Source organism: Mus musculus, chromosome 19, assembly GCF_000001635.26.
Source record: "Mus musculus strain C57BL/6J chromosome 19, GRCm38.p6 C57BL/6J".
Lineage (NCBI taxonomy): Eukaryota > Metazoa > Chordata > Mammalia > Rodentia > Muridae > Mus > Mus musculus.
The window spans coordinates 41974687-41993857 of NC_000085.6; the positions used below are offsets into that span (position 1 = coordinate 41974687).

Sequence of the window (19171 nt, forward strand, 5' to 3'; positions counted from 1 at the left end):
AATACTCTAGGGGTATTTGGTACCCAGAAGACATCTGTGTGTCTATCCTGTCTTCATTCTCTCACTGCCTCAGTCAGGTTTTCAGGTCCAAGAGGTGCTTGGGTGCAGTGGAAATGTTCCTGAGATTCTTTTTGTGTTGGGGGCAGCTGTGGTGGGGTGCACATGTGCAGCTCAGAAGACAACTTGCAAGAGCTCCTCTTCCCCTTGGTTCCTGGATGCACGTCACTTTTTTAGCCACTGAGCTTTTAGAATGTAGCAATGCTAACAGAACACTGTGACTAGACAAAAGCAGCTGGATTGTGCTCTTAAAACAGTTCAAGTGGGTTAAGAGCACTGGCTGCTCTTCCAGAGGACCTGGGTTCAATTCCCAGCATACACACGACAGCTCACAACTGTTTGTAACTCCAGTTCCAGAGGATCCAACACCCTGATACACCATACAGGAAGGCAAAACATTAATGCATATGAAATGAAATGAATAAAATTTAAAAAAAAGTCTTTGAGCTCACTTTAGCACATATGTTAAAGTTGGAATGATACAGATTCTCATGGCCCCTATGCAAGAATGACATGCAAATTAATGATGCATTCCAAGGTTTAAAGTTTAAAAAAGGTTAAAAGTCTTCCATTCTGCTGGTACTTTATGTAGAATTATCTATCTGAAACACAACTATTTGTTTACCATCCTCATTTTCTCCTTATTGCCCCAAAGTCCTTTACAAGGTGGCTCCGGAGCTCTCTAGTCACTTTCCCAGGAGTCTTCTCACTCAGTCACGTGAAATGGGAAGTCCTTGTCTTTCAGTTTGAAATGCTCCTTTCCATTCCTGGTCTGAAGAACTTACGCACTCAAGTGTCAATACCTATGATGCCTTAAGTACCCCCAAGCAGAATCATTCTCTTCCTCCTTGGTCTTCCTTACATCTTAAAAGGTTGTTTTCCTTCAATACTGTTGTCTTTTATAAAGCAAACACTGTGTAGGGTTTAAGGCAGAAATTGAGAGGGTCTTACTGTGTAGCCCAGGCCAGCCCTGAACTCACAGAGATCTGCCTCCCTCTGCCTTTCGAGGACTGGGCTTAAAGGGAGTGTGCTTCCACACCCAGCTAGACAGGGAGTGCTTAAGAAAACCCACTGTTGCCAGGCGTGGTGGCGCACGCCTTTAGTACCAGCAATCAGGAGGCAGAGGCAGGAGGATTTCTGAGTTAGAGGCCAGCCTGGTCTACAGAGTGAGTCCCAGGACAGCCAGAGCTATACAGAGAAACCCTGTCTTGAAAAACCAAAAAAAGAAAAACCAAAAAAAAAAACAAAACAAAACAAAAAAAAAAAAACCAAACCACTGTCAGGCTGGAGAGATGGCTCAGCTGTTAAAGGCTAGGCTCATAACCAAAAATATAAGAAAACCCACTGTCTACTGGGGCAGGAAGGCATTTTTAAACAAAGTGTCCACCATTCAGTCTCCCCACAGTAATATAAAAAAAGGTAACAGAAGGTGTTCATGTTCTGGGTCATGGATATGGGTTACTAAGTTTATTTTGTTCTTGAAAGCAGGGTCTCCATCCATCCTATAGCCCAGGCCAAGCTGATCTACAACTATTTATCCCAGGCTGGCCTTTATAACTCTTCCTGGTAAAGTTTCCTGAAAGACAGGATTATAGATGTGAATGAGCCACCTGTGGGCCTGGGCTACTAATTTTAAGTCATAGTAATTTTCTCAAATGAAAATAGCCAAAATACACAGAAATACTATCAATTATTTTTTGTACTTTGTACTTCTGGGGTAAGAGAACCTATAATAGTTAAAATAACGAATTATTTTCCCCCAAGGGTAGTTTTACTGGCACAAAGGAAAAATATAAGTTCCTTTCCCTTTATAGGACGCCTAAGTTTTTACAATGTGTGCAGGATTTTCTGTATAACAATGGCCTTGCTAGCTTTCCTAACTTTGTATGCTTTCCTCAGCCGGGCGAGTTCATGTGGAGTATGGAGAAGGGTCAAAAGCAGGATTTATGTGGCCATCAACACAGAAGGAACAATTAGGTCTCTGTCTGATGGAACTGCAGCCTCTTGAGAATCTGGAGTGGTAGCCCAAGGAAGGGGGGACCAGGGCTGGGGTGCTGTGGGTAGAAGCGCATGAGCAGAATGGAGGGAAATCCCCCAGGAATAGGTTCTAGGCAGGCTCTTAAAAAGGCCATTTCTGGGGATGAGGATGTAGCTCGGTTGGGCAAGCGCCTGTCAGAGGCTCTGAGGTAGGTTTCCAGCACTGTATGGCGCAAGCCTGTAATCCTGGCCCTTGGATCATATAAGTGCAAGCTCATCCGCAGTTAATACAAGCAGTTTTCAGCCAGTCTGCTTACAAGAGGCCCCATCTCAAAATCAAAACAAAACAATAAAAACCTTCCTGATGATGCCACAGTCGTTTCTCTACAGTTACTCTTTACTCCTTAATAATTTTATTTCAGTAATAGTGGTTTCTTTGGGCAATCAAAACCATGGCAAAATAGAATGAACGCTGAACTAAAGGGAAACCCTAGTGATGGGGGTGGGAAAGTAGACCGGTGCTTCTGTTTTTGATTAAGTTACTTCTTTTCCCTGGCCCCAGGCTCAAAATGCTGGGTGCATCTAGGGTAGGCTTTTTTATTTCCTTCAAGCCTTAGAGCTAACTGGGCCTCAAATTCCACAGATTCTACTTGCTTCCTTAATTCTTGTCATACAAACTTTCCTTTTTACATTTTGTGTATGTGGAGGTCAGAGAACAATTTCAGAGAAACTGTTTTCTTCCCATCACGTGTATCCAGAGGACTGAACTCAGGATATCAAGCAATTTTTACTCACTGAGCCACCTCACTGAGCCACCTTGTTGGCCCTGAAGAGTTTTGTGGTGTGTGCACTCAGGCTAGTTCCAGGGGACTCTTGGTAGAAATGGTAGGGTAGGTCAGATGTGGGTACTCATAGACATACCTGTGAAACAAATCTGCTCGTGAGTTCATGAGCGGGTGGGAAATCTATTGGGGTTGGAGATGTTGTCTAGACCAGGAAATAAGGAAATACTGGGGGAACAGCACTAGCTGGGCCTTGACCATACGGTCTAGCTTTGGATTTAGATAAAGCTGGTGGAGGGAACAGGAAGGACAGCGCTTGGGAAACGGAGAACAAAGGCTGGTGCCTAGAACTAAAGGTCCAAGAGGCTAGTGGTGAGAATAAAGGCTGGGACAAGTACTGGCTATCAATGAGAGGCTGCCTGAGAGGCCTTCATTCCTCGGCTTCCAACTCATTTCCTTCCTAGTACTTGCATGTTCGTGGGAGCTGACAACTATTTCCACCAGGAACCACCAGGTGCCAAACAAAGATGGCAGTTCCCTTGTGATCACAAAGGATTCCTTCTGCATTTGTAACTTGTAAGTGAGCTGCTGCTTCCAAGGCTGATGTATGGGTTCAGTACTGCACAGACTGACTGACTCAGGCTGGAGAAAGTGCTCTGGGGATAGTTCAAAACTGTCCGCTTATCATAGTCTAACAACGAAGACTATGATCAGTTAAGACTAAGAATACTAATTTAATCCTTCCTAAATTTCCTTTCATTCTACAACCCTTGCTTAAAGGGCTGAACACCCATTACCTAAAACAAGCCATTCAGACCTTACCGCTGGAGTTCAGGGTTATATATAATCCGGCTCCATCAACCCATTCAACCTTACTGGCTACTATTCCTTTGTACCAACCTTCCTTTTGTTAAGAGGAATAAATTACAATAGGGTTCACTTACACAGGTACTACAGAGTAGATTTTAAACCATACATGCACTGGCTAGTTTTGTGTCAACCTGACACAAGCTAGAGTCATCACTGAGGAAGGAGCATCCGTTGAGGAAATGCCTCCATGAGATCCAGCTGTAAAGCATTTTCTCAATTAGTGATCAATGAGGGAGGACCCATCCCATTCTGGGTGGTACCATCCCTGAGCTAGTGGTCCTGGCTCCCGTAAGAAAGCAGGCTGAGCAAGCCACAGGGAACAAACCAGTAAGCAGCACCCTCCATGGCCTCTGCATCAGCTCTTGCTTCCAGGTTTGAGTTCCTGTCCTGAATTCCTCCAATGATTGACTGTGATCTCCGAGTACAAGCCAAATAAACCCTTTCCTCCCCAACTTGCTTTCTGGTCATGGAGTTTAGTCATAGCAATAGAAACACTAAAACAAGATGATAGTTCAGGCTCCCTTTTTTGACATAACAAAAAAAGGTATTTTATGAAAAAATAAGAAGGCAGTTATTTAAGCTGTCTTTTAAAGATGTGTTATGCATCCATAAAATCCAAAATTATTATTCCCAGAGTGCACAAATGTGGAAGAACAATTACAGATAACATTAATATAGTAACATCTATCTTGGTATGGGGGTGGGTTTAAGTATATCTAAGCTTCTGTGAAAACAACGGTCCTGATATATAGTTCACCGGATCTAAAGTTTACCCCCCAAACAAACCAAAAGCAAACACTAGTCAATGAGGAGCTCGATAAAGAAGTTAGAGATTAATGTATTGATCTCTGCAGTTTAAATGGGTAGGTTTGTGACAATTCAAATTAAAGAAAAAAATGTTAGTGATAGGCTCTAAGTAGTGAGTCTATGATCTTTAAAAAAAAATTTAAGTTGGGCAGGGGTAGTGCATGCCCGTCATCCCAGCATTTGGGAGGGGGATTTAGATCTTTGAGTCCAAGACCAGCCTGGTCTACAGAGTTTCAGGATAGCCAGGGCAACACAGAGAGAGCCTGTCTCAAAAGACAATACACAAACAGATAAATAACTAAAAATTAAAATTCTTTAGATTTTGTTAAATGCTGTGAAATCTCCATAGTAAAATCTGGGGGGAAATGGCATTGATAATAACCCATAACAGACTATACTTGATTAAGTTGTAAAATGTTATAAGCTTAAGTGCAAGTACCAGGGGCTTTATTTTCTTTCTGAGATTGGGGCTCACACTGTAGCTGAGGCTGGCCTAGAACTCACTAGCAAACTTGCCACCCCCCTGCCAAATCCTGGAACTAAAGGAATGCACTACCAAGCCCAGCCAATAGCAGGCATTTTTGCCCCTTGATGCTCTGGAACCATATATTTACCTCTTACAACACAGTTCTTTCTCTCACTAATTATAATAGTTTGATGGCCATAGATAGTATCTTATTTGTATTTCTGTCCTCAATTCTTTTCATGCTGGGTAAAAAATACGTGCTCAGAAATAATAGAATGGCAGAGAATGTGGACTATTGCTAAGGACCAACATATATTTCTAGCAGTTCATTTCTCACATATTCTAAAAATTAATCTGTTCAATTTGCTAAAGAAACTTCTTCACCCATAAACTTCCAAACATAATTTTTAAAAACCCGCATCTATATCCATTTTTTATTCTATTTCTTAAACCCGACACTGAAGGCCTAACATTCAACATTCAGAAAGAATTCTAAAGAGGCACCCTGGATTTGTTCAAATCCTGGATAAACTCGGAACTGAGAGATTCCTGAAATTGGAACTCTGGGAAGAAGGATAAAAAAATGGGACATTAAAAAGTTATAAATCTAATTTATCAAAAAGCCTATTTGGGGCTGGAGAGATAGCTCAACAATTAAGAGGACAGACTGCTCTTGAAGAGGTCCTGAGTTTAATTCCCAGCAACCATATGATGGCTCACAATCATCTATAATGGGATCCGATGTCCTCTCCTGGTGTGTCTGACAGCGTACTCACATACTATATATATATATATATTCTTTTTTTTAAAGCCTACTAAGACACATAAGTGAATCTTTAAAGACACTAGTCATCTACACGCCCACCGACCTAGAGCCAGACTGGCTCCTCCCCTCCTCCATCCAATTACAACCACTCAAACAGCTGGAGCGCACGCTACTTCCAGGAAGGCAAGAGGCCGGAGCGTAACCCTTGGAACCCAGACCTTCTCACCTAACACTCCGCAAACAACGCGGTCCTGCGGTGCAAGCACCAGGTTTGGACCAGAACACCCGAGTCCAAGTCCCAGCTCCACTTCCGGACTCGTCTGTGCCTTGCACAAGTCTATTACTCTCGGAGAAATGTAATGATTCTCTATGGACCACAGCGAGATGCGGAATGTAAAGAAAGCTTTAAGGAAGATGCAAGCGACTCTCCAACTTGTTAGGGCAGTAGCGCTCCCAGCGGGGGCAGAGCGGCCAGAGGACCAATCACAATCACCTCTCCCTTCACTCCCTTCCCGCCGCGCGCGGGTGCTGAGGCCGCTCCCTGCGGTCCGGCCCCTGCAGAAGCCTCGCGGCGTTGTTTGCCATACCTGCAGCCACCTGGTCAGCGGGCCCCTCCTGTTGACCCATGACGAAGTCTTGCACGAGGCCACACAGGGCGCCCATAGGCGCCACTGCCTCCTCCAGACCGGTGGCGGCAGCCATGACGCTAGCCAGAGATTGTGGGAGGGGGAAGTGGGTGTGGCTACGAGATGTGTCTCTCCGCGCACGCGCCTCCATGGCCAATAGTTGGGCGCAGACTTCAGGGGCGGGGCACCTCCAGGTCACGTGCCTGCCGGCTCTGGGCCAGGCAGTCCCTTCAGGGACCTAACGGCCCCTCCCCAGAGGGCGGGGCCTGGGCCGGGGCGCGGCTCCGGGAGGGGAAGTGACTGCCGGGCACGCAGCCGGGGCGGTTGAGGGCGCATAATTCCCGGCCGCTCTCCCCGGGAGACGGGCGACAGGGCGGGCACCTGGCTGGGTGGGGCCGAGGGGCGGTACGCATCCTGGGAAAAGCCAATGAGAAAACCAGACCCGGCCCGAGGGGCGGTGCCGTCGGTCACATGCGCACCTGGGGCGGCTGGCGACCGTGGCGCGGCCACCCCAAGCGGGAGGAAGGGAGCGGGGCCGGGCCGGGGCGGGGTTAGGCAGGTGAGTGACAGGCTCCGGGGGGCCGGCCCCAGCTGGGAGCTCGGAGTGATCCTGGAGTAGCTGCGGCGGTGTCCGCCCCCTCCCTCCGCCCCTCCAGCCGGGCTGGTCTCTGGCCGGGCACTGTCGCGGGCCCCCCTGGCCTGGCCACCTCCCTCTCCGCTGGCCCGCAAAGTTTGTGGCGAAGCCGGCGTCGGGCAGAGCGCTCCCCAGGGGAGATCCAGGAGCTCTCGATGTCGGGCTGCGGGAGTCGTTGACCCGGGGACGCCGCGGTTCGGGGCAGCAGCGTGGAGCAGCCGGCCGACCGCCGCCTCTGGTGCATGGGGGACCGGCTGAGAAGCCAGCATGGGCAACTGCGTGGGGAGACAGCGCCGGGAGAGGCCGGCTGCTCCGGGACACCCCCGCAAGCGAGCAGGTAACGCCAGGAAAGGCAGCGGGGTCCCGGCGCGCTGCCAGTTGGCCCTTGCCTTGCCCGAACCTTGGGGTTCCCGAGCGACCTCGCTCGGCGCCGGGCGCTTGGGTTCCCCCACGGCTTCTCGGAGCCAGACGGGGCCCTCCCCGGCGCGGGCTGTCTGGGAAGCGAGTTGGGGTAACTGCGAGCGCTGACCCGGCCGGGAGGCCAACTCGCTCCCACCGGGAAGCTGGGGATGGGGGCGGGGGCAGGAAATGTTTCCAGACCGCGACGAGGCTGGCGGAGGGGGCCAAGCGAGTGCGCCGCGGATCTGGCAGCCCCGGCCAGGGTCGGCCGGCGGCCGGCCGGGGCGCGGCGTGGGCAGCCTGCGTCCCCAGAAGTCGGAGCGATCGAGGCGAACACAGTCGCTCATTCCAGCGAGTCACTGTGTCATTATCGGGCTGCAGGTCGTTGTCTGCGGGAATCCGACTTGTAAAAAGCAGTGCAGGACCATGGAAAATAGAAATCTTTATTTCCTCCCACCTCTCCACACGGCTTTTTGGAGCCTCGGTGGCTGTCTGGGAGTCTAGGAAAGGTGGGGTGCGGGGTGAGCGTCGCCTTCGTGTTTGTTAGGAGCGTTCTCAGCTCTTGGAATGGGATCCCTCTCAGCCATGAGAATGGGATCTGCTCTCTGGCAATCTTCGAAGCTCCAGTAGCGCGGTCTCACTTTCTTGGTACACCAGCCCTGTCCTGGCGCTTCGTTTGAGGGTCATTTCCCTGTCTTGTACTCTCTTCTCTGGGGGTGTTGCAAAGAACTTATGCAAATGATAAACTGTGGCGCGCAAAAAGACCTTCAACACTGGACTGAATTTCCAGATCTACCTCTCTTTTATGTAAAAACACAGATCCAGAGAGGTTGGGCAGCTTCCCCTAAGTCACACAGTGAGTTAGAAGTGCAACTGAGGTTGGAATCCGGTCTCTTCCCCCTTGTTACCACATACCCCTTTATGTAAGAGGAGCCACAGGCGCAGTTGTTAATGAAGTGGAAACTCTAGTTGGAGTTTCCTGTCTGCTTTGACACTGAAGGTGTGTTGTTTTGCTTGTGTAAACTGGGAAGGAAGATGGGGAGAAGCACAGGGGAAGCTGGGAAGGATGTGTGTGTGTGTGTGCTGGACAGGATGACTTGTGCAAGCAGAAACGTTTTTATGGGAGGATGGAGTAAAACTTACAAATTCCTTTTGAAAGCAACCCTGGCCTTTCTTCTGACCAAGGACTTTTGTTCGTTCATTCATTCATTCATTTATATCATTCATACATTTGATCAAGCAGAAAGCAAATAATTTTGATTTCTTGTATGCTCCATCCTTGATCTTGCCTCGTGTTTTTATGGTTGACTACCCTTTCCTACCTCAGTCTCCGAACTGCTTTCTATCTCTGCTATCCTTATCCTGGTTTCCTTTCTCTATCATTATTTTTTTCCAGTTTTGAGGGTCAGGAGTTTACAGAAGCATTCTGCCATTGAATTGCATCTCTATCCTCCGATTTTCCTTTTCAATTTCTCTTGCCCACCCTCACCTGTTATACACCAGTGGCTCAGTCTGACAATCTGGGTTTCCTCATGACACTCCCTCCCAGAGATAGCTTACTTAGTTGCACAACTCTTTGTCCATCAGGAAGACCCCTGTCTCTTAGTTACCAGCTTGATTCCCAGACCCCCATGTCTAGGCAGACATCAGTACTGTGGATATCCTGGGGCTCAACCCATCCACAACAGGTTCTGCACATCTCTACCCGCTGTCCTGTACTCTGCTGACTTGTCCTCAGCTTTCTGTCAGCTCGTCACAGGAGCCTGCTAGTTCTTCCATCAGAGTCATTGTGTCTTACAGACATGCCCTTTCCCAAACCATCTCAAGCCCGGCTATTCCCCCAGGCTGCAGTGAGCTCCAGGGAGGGCAAGCTCACCATCAGTCATTCATCTCATACCTGCATACACTCCATCTAGAAGCCACTGTGTGTCCAGACTGCAGTTATTTTTGTTCAGTACCTTCTACCTCTACAAGGCCTTTAACTTTCAAGACTGGGCAAGTCTGGCCTGGTCCTTTTAGAACCCGATTGCTTCCTCTTCCTTGACATTAAGGCCAGTAATGTTTTCATACCTTTTCCACTTTAGGAGAGTCTTTCTTCAGATTACACCTCAAACCCCAAATGCATCCATCCATCCTATTTGCCTTCATTTCTTTTCTTTTGAGACAGGACATTTGCAATATAATGAAAACAGACTGGCCTAGAACTCCCTATGTACCTAGTATAGCCATGTACCCTAGCTTGGCCTTGAACTCTCTCCAGCCTCGAGTGCTGGGATTATAGGAGTCTACCACCACATCCTACCTTTTGTTTGTTTGTTTGCTTGTTTGTTTATTTGGTTTTTTTGAGACAGGGTTTCTCTGTATAGCCCTGGCTGTCCTGGAACTCACTTTGTAGACCAGGCTGGCCTCAAACTCAGAAATCCGCCTGCTTCTACCTCCTGAGTGCTGGGATTAAAGGCGTGCACCACCACACCCGGCTAATTTTTTTTTTTAAATCAGCACACAAGATGGGTTTAGTTTTTGACATTTTCATATATCTACATCACATACTCTGCTCATACCCATATCCCCTTGAAGCAGCCTGCTCAGCAGGCCCCCATCCCCAGCAGAAAGGTGGCTTCTGAGAACTCCTGCAGACACTTAGCAGTGCCATGGTGCCACTTTGTTAACAATTATCTGTTCTATATTATTAGTCATGTCTTTGAAGTTCACAGTCCTCTATCGGCAGCCGACGCTGTAAGCCTGAAGACCTGGCTTCTGTCTTTCCTTGTGTGTTGGTCTGTTTCTGTCCCTCACTTGCTCGCTCACTCACTCACACAACTATGTACACACAGTCAGCACTGAGCACAGTGGCTCCTACCAAGGAAGCCCTCAGCACTTGTTACTGTAGAAAGCTACCCTGACTTCATCCTGCCACTTTAATCTTTTATGCAAACATTTTGCTGAAGTATATTACTCTCAACTTTTTTTTAGCCTGCTAGTAAATGGTCCTTTTAATTCTGTGGACCCTACTATGAATAGTTTTATTCATAAAGTCCAAAGCCAAGGGCTACTCTGATGGATGACAGATTTGGTGCAAGGGGAGGGATCCCTCTTAACGTCACAGCATGCACTTGGCACCCTGTAGTATCTGTGGCTTTACCTTTTGACAGGGACACAGTTTCATGTTGTCAGACTGATGCCTCGAACTAGGAGGTGGCACAGAGGTAGACTCCTGGCCTATAACGTATAACTGAACCCCCAACACTGAGTTTAGGGTGTACCTGACCCTTCCCCATAACTGAACCCTAACTTTTGCTTTCTTTTGTCATGAGTGGGATGAACCCCTGAACAGAGCAGGTCAGGTCACTTGGCACCAAACCTGACAACCTGCGTTTAATCCTTGAGATCCACATAATAGAAAGAGAGGACAGCCTCCTGAGTGTTCTTCTTTGACTTCCACACTCATGTCTGAGACAGAGTGTATATGCCTCTGTGTGTGTGTGTGTGTGTGTGTGTGTGTGTGTGTGTGTGTGTGTGTGTGTGTGCACGCGCGGAGAGGTAGGACACGGTGATACACATTGTGAATCCTAGTACTCTGGATGCAGAGGCAGGAGGATCTGTGAGTTTGAGGCCAGCCTTGTCTACATATTAAGGTTTGGGCCAGCCAGGGATACATGATGAGACCCTGTCTCAGAAAACAAAACAACAAGAAGTTCAAGAGGAAGAGTCTGAAGTCTGGGCCTAGGCCTCTGACCCTGTGCACCTCAGCAGGGCTCTCTAAGCCACATTTCTACCTTGTCAGAGTGGACAGAATCACTGGAAGCCATCAGTGTTATCGTCTCCCTAAAGGTGGTTGTTCCAGCCGGGCGTGGTGGCGCACGCCTTTAATCCCAGCACTGGGGAAGCTGAGGCAGGCGGATTTCTGAGTTCAAGGCCAGCCTGGTCTACAGAGTGAGTTCCAGCACAGCCAGAGCTACACAGAGAAACCCTGTCTCGAAACAAACAAACAAACAGAAGGTGGTTGTTCTAGACTAGAGTTATTGGACTGAAATGTACCTCGCGATGGTACCCTTTGTCCTTAATTCTGTCTTCTCAGTCATTTGACAAATGAAATGGACTCAATGTCCCTGGTCAAAGAATCTCGGTCAGAGGACATTTGGCCTGAGTTGGTTCTCTCTGTCTACCATGTAGTTTGTGGCAGTCACAGACACAGGTGCTCAGTAGTGGTAGCAAGATCCTTCAGCCACTGCCATCTTGCTGGCCTGATTGTGACTACATTTTGGTTTTTTTGTTTCTTTAAATAGAGGTAAATACTATTTTTTTTTTTCCGAGACAGGGTTTCTCTGTATAGCCCTGGCTGCCCTGGAACTCACTTTTTAGACCAGGCTGGCCTTGAACTCAGAAACCCGCCTGCCTCTGCCTCCCAAGTGCTGGGATTAAAGGTGTGTACACCACCGCCGCCCAGCTCCATAAATATTATTTTTTAAGAGTTATTTTTATTTTATGTGTATTGTGCTTTGTGTCTATGGGTACCCACAGAGGCCAGAAGAGTGTAGAATCTCCAGATCTAGAGTTACCAGCAGTTGTAAACCATCCAGTGTGAGTGCACTGAACTCAGGTTCTCTGGAATAGCGGCAAGCACTCTGGACTGCTAACCTGCCTCTGAGCCCTCACAATAAGTATGATTTTCTAGTCTCGTTCCTGTTGGGAACTCATTTGAGTGCTAGTGATTGAGAAAAGGAATCTTGTGCATCTATGGTATTCTTCATTGTTTAGTGACATTTTAAATTTTTCTTGGGTAGTAACAACTACAGACACCAAAGACACCAATGTATTTTTAAATAATTTTTGAGACATAGTCTTTCATTTTTCTTACTAGTAGCCACCTTTAAAGTTACTTTTGTTTGTTTGTTTTATTTTTTCTAGACAGGGTTTCTCTGTATAGCTGGCTGTCCTGGAACTCACTTTGTAGACCATGCTGACCTTGAACTCAGAAATCTGCCTGCCTCTGCCTCCTGAGTGCTGGGATTAAAGGCATGCTTATTTGTTTGTTCTGCTCCGAATGCACCCTGAGTAGGCTCAGGTTCCCCTTTTCTAGATCCTGGTTATCCCGGATGCTTCGAAGCCTACTTGAGGATTTACTCCTGTGTCGAGTACTTCCCATCCAGTGCCTCAGGCAGGGCAGTATCCTGCCCAGGAATGGGTGAAGCAACCCTGGTCCACAGCCATGGTAGAGAGAAATGGAGGTGGCAGAACAGGCTCCACTCTGTGAGAATGTGGCAGGGCTGAAACCCAAATGTCTGACCCTGTGCTGTGCCAGGTGGATCCGCTTACATCCTGGACTCGTTAGCTTAGAGGGGAGAGCCCTGGGCCCTGGTTCAGCCTGGCTGGGCTGGACTCTGTGGTTGCAAGGACTCTGCTGCTTGTGGGGCTGTGGCCAGTCTTAAAGGAGTAATGGAGCAGCTTCTCCATTTGCTCGGTAAACATTTACTGACCACCAGGCACCTTGCTGGCTGTGGGCGGCCATGGTCCCTGGCCACACAGATCTTACAGTCTTGGGGGTACAGACAGTAAATACAAGGAAATTGCATGATTACCCATGTGATCATGCTTATTGTTTATAGTTATGTATTATATATGCTAGTGACTCCCGTGTTTATAATCTCAACCCATCCTCTTCAATTTCAGCCTTGAAGATTTTCCTGTTTGTCTGTCCCTCTCCTTCCCAAGGGTTTCTCACATGTACATCCAAGCCAGAGCGAATCCACACTCCTCTCTTACGCTCCATCTTGTTTCTGTCTCTGTTACTGGTGACTTCATTCTTCAGTTGTCCAGGCCTCTAAAACTCTCAAGTTGCCCTTGTCTCAAATTCCATATCCATTTAATCAGTAAGTGCTGCTGGCTCTGCCCTTAGTGTATTCTGCACTAGACACTCTCCCTTCCGTACCACTGTGAACCACAGACAAAGTGATGGTGTGACCTGTAAGTTAGATTTTGTTACTCCCTTGCTCAGCCCTTCCTGGGACTGCCCAGCTCACCCTGTCCTGCTGGTGGAGTACAAGGCGCCCGTTCACTTGTCTTTAGGCATCTGCTCTCTTCATCCCCCTTCTCAGCCCCTTGGAACCTGAATTGGTTCCATCTTCTCCTCAGCCCTCCCAGGCCATACTTCTGGAAAATCATCCCTCCTTCCTTTGCTCTTGGCATTATTTCCCATCTCTGTTCTGTTTTCCTCCATAATCCACAGCATCACCTAACACTGACTGGATCACCTTTCTCTGTGTAGTCAGAGATTTGGTCTTCAGTGCCAACAGCAGTGCCTAACATGGTAGGTGCCCAATCAGTTTTTCTGGAATGAGTTAACATGTAACAGAGCTAATAGGATCTGCAGGAAATGTAAGTGAGCCTGCCTGTGTTAGAGCAGGTATCCTGAGGAAAGAACTTGGGCTACAGCCTGAGTGACCTAGGACCAGCATGCCCCTACCCAGGAGCGAGTAGACCAGCTAGTGCCTGGGGTATGATTCTGAGTGGGAGCCTCATGTTGGAGACAGAGGTACTGAAGCTACAGCACTCCTTAGAGCAGCGCCACTGTGAGGTCCTAACCAGGCAGGGGCACTGCATTTGATGTGTGCAGGCTCACCCTGTGTTCATAGTCTGTAACTCACAGGGCAGGGAAGGGGTAGCCGTGTAGAATGTGAGGCAGGAAGTGATGTGGATCCCAGGCCTCTTCACCATTGATTTGGTAGAACATTTTTAGGATCATAGGATTTCAGAGCTGAAAAGAAACCTAGAGATTTCTTTAACTCTTTTTTTTTTTCTTATCCAGCTATTAAAAAGGAGAACAAAGGTGTATCCGTACCTCACCTCGTTCACAGAACTACAGTGCAGCTTATATCTAAACTGCATGGGCTCTGTCAAGTATTGATTGCCATGAGGTCAAGAAGTGTGGTGTCGGCAAGGTCAAACGTATTCAAAAGGGAGGAGCATTTAGTCTCTGTTATGTTCATGATTGGAGTTGGCAGGTCATTTGTTTCATGCTTGGTTGATATATAAGCTGTATACACATATGTATATACATATATGGCACTATTTCTAGTTTACTGCAGCAAGAAGTTATGAGGATAAAGTTAGCTAAATAATTTTAAATTCTTTTCATGGCTGCACAGTCTCAATTCAGGCTTTCATCTGACATTGGAGGGAAAGCTTTTCTTCCTTTCTCCATTCCAGTTGTCTGTGGCTTTGGATAAGCCCCTTGATCTCTTTAAGCCTCAGTTTCCCTGTTAGTATAATGGAGAGACTGCCTCTCTGCTGACCTCTCAGAGAGGTTGTGAGACTGAAACGAGACCCTGGATGAAAAGGAGACTTTGTGAACTTAGGTTTCTATTCAGAGCTACAGAATTTTTACAAAGGCATATCCAATGATTTTTCCCCCCTTTTAGATCACTGAAGCTCTTTTTAAGGTGAAAAACTATAAAAGATCTAGTTAGAACCTATTTTTGGATGGGAATCACTAAAACGACCAAGGTTCTCCTGAGTAAGATAGATGCAGCATAGAGATCGCTGTGTCACTTTGGTTGTTGCGGTCACTCCGTGTATGTGTACAGCACCTGCTTGGTGGGAGTGAGGACCCCCCAACAAGGTCTTCTTAGAAGCTTTATATTAGAAAGAAGAGAGTTCTGGCTGGCGAGAAAAGTGATGGGGCAGAAGGCAACCATGATCTGTCCTGCCTGTCACTGTACATCTAATAACGTGAGGCCTCTGAGGCCTGGGGCTGAGGATTCCCACCTGAGTGGTCCCATGGCTGAGTTCACTGTGGCCCGTGTTTCCACTTACAAACCTTGCTGAGTCTTCCTGGAAATGAGTGGTCACCTTTCCCTGTTAACAAGCAGCCTAGTTAAGCTGGGCCACTGGGGAAGAGGAAGCACATGAATGAGAAGCTCGGGTCAGTTTAGGCCACAGAGGAAGTCAGAGGCCAGCATGGGCAACACTGAGATCCCATCTCATCAAAACACAGCAAACAGTGCCCCTCCCCCACGGCTAACCAGACATGTAACATAAAATATATATAATATACATAAACTATACTTGAGTTTCTAATGACATCTGGGACCTTACACGTGCAAGTCCTAGACCACTCGGTTATGCCCCTTCGGTTTTTTAGGAGTGGTCTCATTCTGTAGCTCAAACTGGGCTGAAACTTGCTATGTAGTTTAGGCTGGCTGTGAACTCATATTTGTTGAATGCCTTACCTCTGCCTTCTGAGTGCTGGGATTCCGGGATTGGGGCACCAGGCCTATGTAGAATATTTTCACTATTCATCCATATTGTAGTATGTGTCAAAGTGTCTTTTCAAAAAAAAAAAAAAAAGGAAAGAAAAAGAAAGAAAGAAAGAATACCTAATTGTCCTGCTTTTTTTTTTTTTTGGCTTTTTCGAGACAGGGTTTCTCTGTAGCCCTGGCTGTCCTGGAACTCACTCTGTAGACCAGGCTGGCCTCGAACTCAGAAGTCCGCCTGCCTCTGCCTCCCAAGTGCTGGGATTAAAGGCGTGTGCCACCACCGCCCGGCTGTCCTGCTATTTTGCTTCTCTATCTTTATAATATCCACACTAATGGTTTCCCATGTAGTGGACATTTCTTTTGGGCTCAGATAGCCCCTTCAGACAGCAGAGCTTCTTCCGTTTAGAGAAAGATCAGTAGATCGGAACTTGAAGCCTGAGGGGTATTCCAGATGGTGGGTGTAGGCCAACATTTCTTGGTCAGAATCTGGCTGGCTTCTGGGTTTCTAACTCCGTGGCTGGTGGTTGGGAAAGATACAACATGGTGTTCTGATAATTCGTCTGGCTCCTAATGCCATCTTACTCAGGCCTAGACAGCCACTAGTCTTGTCCCTTTTGCAGACAAGAGTGGTAGACCTATGGCTCCCATGGGGGAAGGTAGGGCGTGGTCCAGGGCTTTGGCTACATGGTGAACTGCTTAGCCCCCCAACCCCCACCCCCCACTCCCAACCCCCACCCCCACCTGCAAGGACAGCATCTCCCTTGCATTGGAGAGAGACTGAGCTCTGTGTGCATTGTACTTGTACCATCCTCGACCCTGGTTTTTGTTGCCCTCAGGACAGCCCATTAGGAAAGGAACAGACCCTCTGCCGTGTCCATATGATTACAGTGGTGGTTTGGCTCCTCACTTGCTGCTATTTGTTCTAAGAGGCCGGTTTTAGGAGCCCACAGTGAAGAGTGGAATTCTCAGAGCCCAAGCCTGGATGCCTGAGAGCCAGCCAGCCACTGTCTGCCAGTGAGCCCATAGGCTGCAGGGTTATTCTTGAGAGCTCAAGAGATGCAGCTAGCAGGTCATCTGGGGTGCACCATGTTCCAGGAGCATCAGGTGCAGGATTCAGGTGAATTCTACTAACCAAAGGCTGCCACCATCATCTTTAAACAGGCAAAGAAACAGTCCCAGAGAGACAGTTTTGCTGTCCGGGAACACACAGCTTGTTGCACCACTGGACTGAAACCCTGATGAGCTGAGGTCTCAGAGCCCAGGGTTCTAGCCACCACAGTTTTTTTGTCATTGCCTTTTTGTTTCTAGGTTTTTCATTTGTTTTTGTCTTTCAAGACAGGGTTTCTCTGTGAAGCCCTGGCTGTCCTGGAATTGCTCTTTAGGCCAGGCTGGCCTTGAACTCAGAGACTCCTCTGTCTCTGCCTCCTGAGTGCTAGGGTTAAAGACATGTGCCACCACCTCCTGGGAAGGCCTGGACTATTAATTCCATGTCCACAGAGCATGTGTATTGCTGTAGCCCTGTCCAGCTTATGGAAGCACCAGGCTGACAGCCTTGAGGTCTACACAGCTCCATGATGAGAGCTTCCCCCTGTCTGTTGCTGGCTCTGCCTTGTTTGGTTTCCTGGCACCAGACCACACCTTCACAGGCAGAAAAGCCCAGCCACCATCCTCTTGGCACATAGTAGGTACTTGATAGATGTGCCTGGACTGCTATTTGAGGGCTTAGTGCTGGAGGCAGTGGAATTCCGGCCAAGATCCTGATCCTGAAGAGAAAAACAAAACAAAACAAAACAAAACAAAACAAAAACAAATAATAAAACCCGCTAGTAGAATGCAAATGTAACTACTTTCTCTGCCTTCTCCCAGTGAACCCCCACTCCCCAACTGCCAGGTGCCAGGGACTTGAAGAAAGGAGTTGCCCACGCTTCACAGCCTCTGAATTATTCTCAGACTCCCAGGGAAAGCAAAAAGGAGAGTCAGGTTAGTAAGTGCTTACAGAGCCAGGCGTCACTCTTTGTGATTAGGAAGATGAACGATCCCTTGCTTTGCTCAGCACTTTGTAGATTTCAGAGTGCTTCCTCAGCCACTGGGTACTGTTGGACCCCCACAGCCTTCCTGATAAGCAGGCTGGGCAGGAATCACGGTTCTCCTTCCAGGCACCTAGACTTGAGAGAGGCCTGAGCTGCCTTAGGTTGTTATTTACTAGCAAACAGCAGGAGCCTGGGGGTGAGGGGAAGCACTTGCTCCATGGAGTGCTTGATATGTGTGGGTGTTTTGTGTTTTGCCTGCATGTATGTTCCAGTACTGGTGTACAGGGAGGACAGAAGAAGAGGTAAGATCCCTCGGACTGTGAGCTGTCATGTGGGTGCCCAGAATTGAATCTGGAGCCTCTGGAAGAGCAGCCAGTGCTCTTAACTGCTGAGCCACCTCTCCAGCCCCTCCATTCAGTTTCAGTTTCTACATCAGTGAAGTGGAGACCAGAGACTGTTTAGAGTCACTAGGTTAAGTGTGATGATGAGTGGGAGTGGCAGCTGAGGGCCCACACCCATTTTAGAGAATGGTACTGGGTTTTACTGACATAACCCAAGGCAGAGCACCTGGTCCTGTGAAGACTGTCTGTCTTCCCCAGTGTTGAAAGGAGCAGAGCATAGCTCATCCTATAACCTGGGAGGGGCCTGGTAGTCACCCTCTGATCCTTTCTTCAATTGAGTGCACAGTAGGACTGGCCATGACTTTTCTTTCATTCACAAATACTGGAGTTCTCTTGCAGGAAGATTATGAAATAGTTTTCTTTTAGTGGCAGGAAACTGTGGTAATTACAGTAAAAAAAATTTATTCATTTGGTGTTTATCTTAAATATCACAGATCCTCTAGCTCATTAATGTAATGTAGGGCAAAGTAATTTGAATTTTTTGGCTCTCAGTTTGTTCATCTGTAAACTGGAGAAGGCAGTGCCTACCCCAAAGTGTTGTAATGAGGATTCAATGAGCTACTCAGGGGAGAGAATTGTGCCCAGGGCGCATTAAACGTGCAGTTAATATTAGGTATTATTTATTATTGCTCTCTGTACGTGGTGGCTGTCTTCCATCTACCCCTCCCTTGGTTAAGATAACCAACTGATGTTCAAATGCAAGTCCTGATTCCTCAGTTATTTCTAGAGTTAGCTACCATTCTTTTTCATTCCATTTATTCAGGAAGGAAAATTGTAAGCAAGTTGCCAGACAGTGATGTTATTATGGAGCTAGCCTTGAATTCAGCTTCACTTTTAAAATGTGAATCATTCACAAAAACTTGAGAACTTCAGCTCTCATTAGTAGCAAATCATTGGCAGCGCTCCCGGCTGGCCGCTCCTGCAGATGATTGCAGTAGCAGCCAGCGGCTGTTCTAGGCTGTCTCCAAACAGACTCAGACAGTTCTTGTTCAGTAGGTCAGAGCTGCGGAGGGCACTCAGTTTGCTGGGGCGGTAGTACCTCCAGGTTGGCTGGACTGTCTCAGACTCTTTGGGGCTTCCTGGAGCCTCTGCTCATTTGTC

General features: G+C 47.7%; 2 protein-coding genes and 1 pseudogene across 12 annotated transcripts in view; 2 read left to right on the forward strand and 1 right to left on the reverse strand.

Annotated features, from left to right (window-relative positions):
* Nucleotides 1-6478, reverse strand: part of Mms19 (MMS19 cytosolic iron-sulfur assembly component) — a 37458-nt gene extending 30980 nt beyond the window's left edge. For 4 of the 11 annotated variants that reach the window (XR_001782619.2, XR_001782618.2, XM_017318292.2 and 1 more), the window contains exon 1: nucleotides 6313-6475. Coding sequence is in view for 6 of the 11 variants with exons in the window: in XM_017318292.2 (XP_017173781.1) it covers nucleotides 6313-6427 (115 nt within the window). In the remaining 5 variants the exon portion in view is untranslated. Of the gene's footprint in view, nucleotides 1-6312 lie in introns of all 11 variants that reach the window. The other 7 variants (XR_001782617.2, XM_011247349.3, XM_011247348.3 and 4 more) reach the window with 4 other exon arrangements.
* Gm23113 lies at nucleotides 502-600 on the forward strand (annotated as a pseudogene).
* Nucleotides 6479-7076: 598 nt separating the features above from the next.
* The window catches only part of Ubtd1 (ubiquitin domain containing 1), a 52888-nt gene continuing 40793 nt past the window's right edge, over nucleotides 7077-19171 (forward strand). The window contains exon 1 of the mRNA NM_145500.3: nucleotides 7077-7322. Coding sequence (NP_663475.1) covers nucleotides 7253-7322 — 70 coding nt within the window. The 5' untranslated portion in view covers nucleotides 7077-7252. The remainder of the gene's footprint in view (nucleotides 7323-19171) is intronic.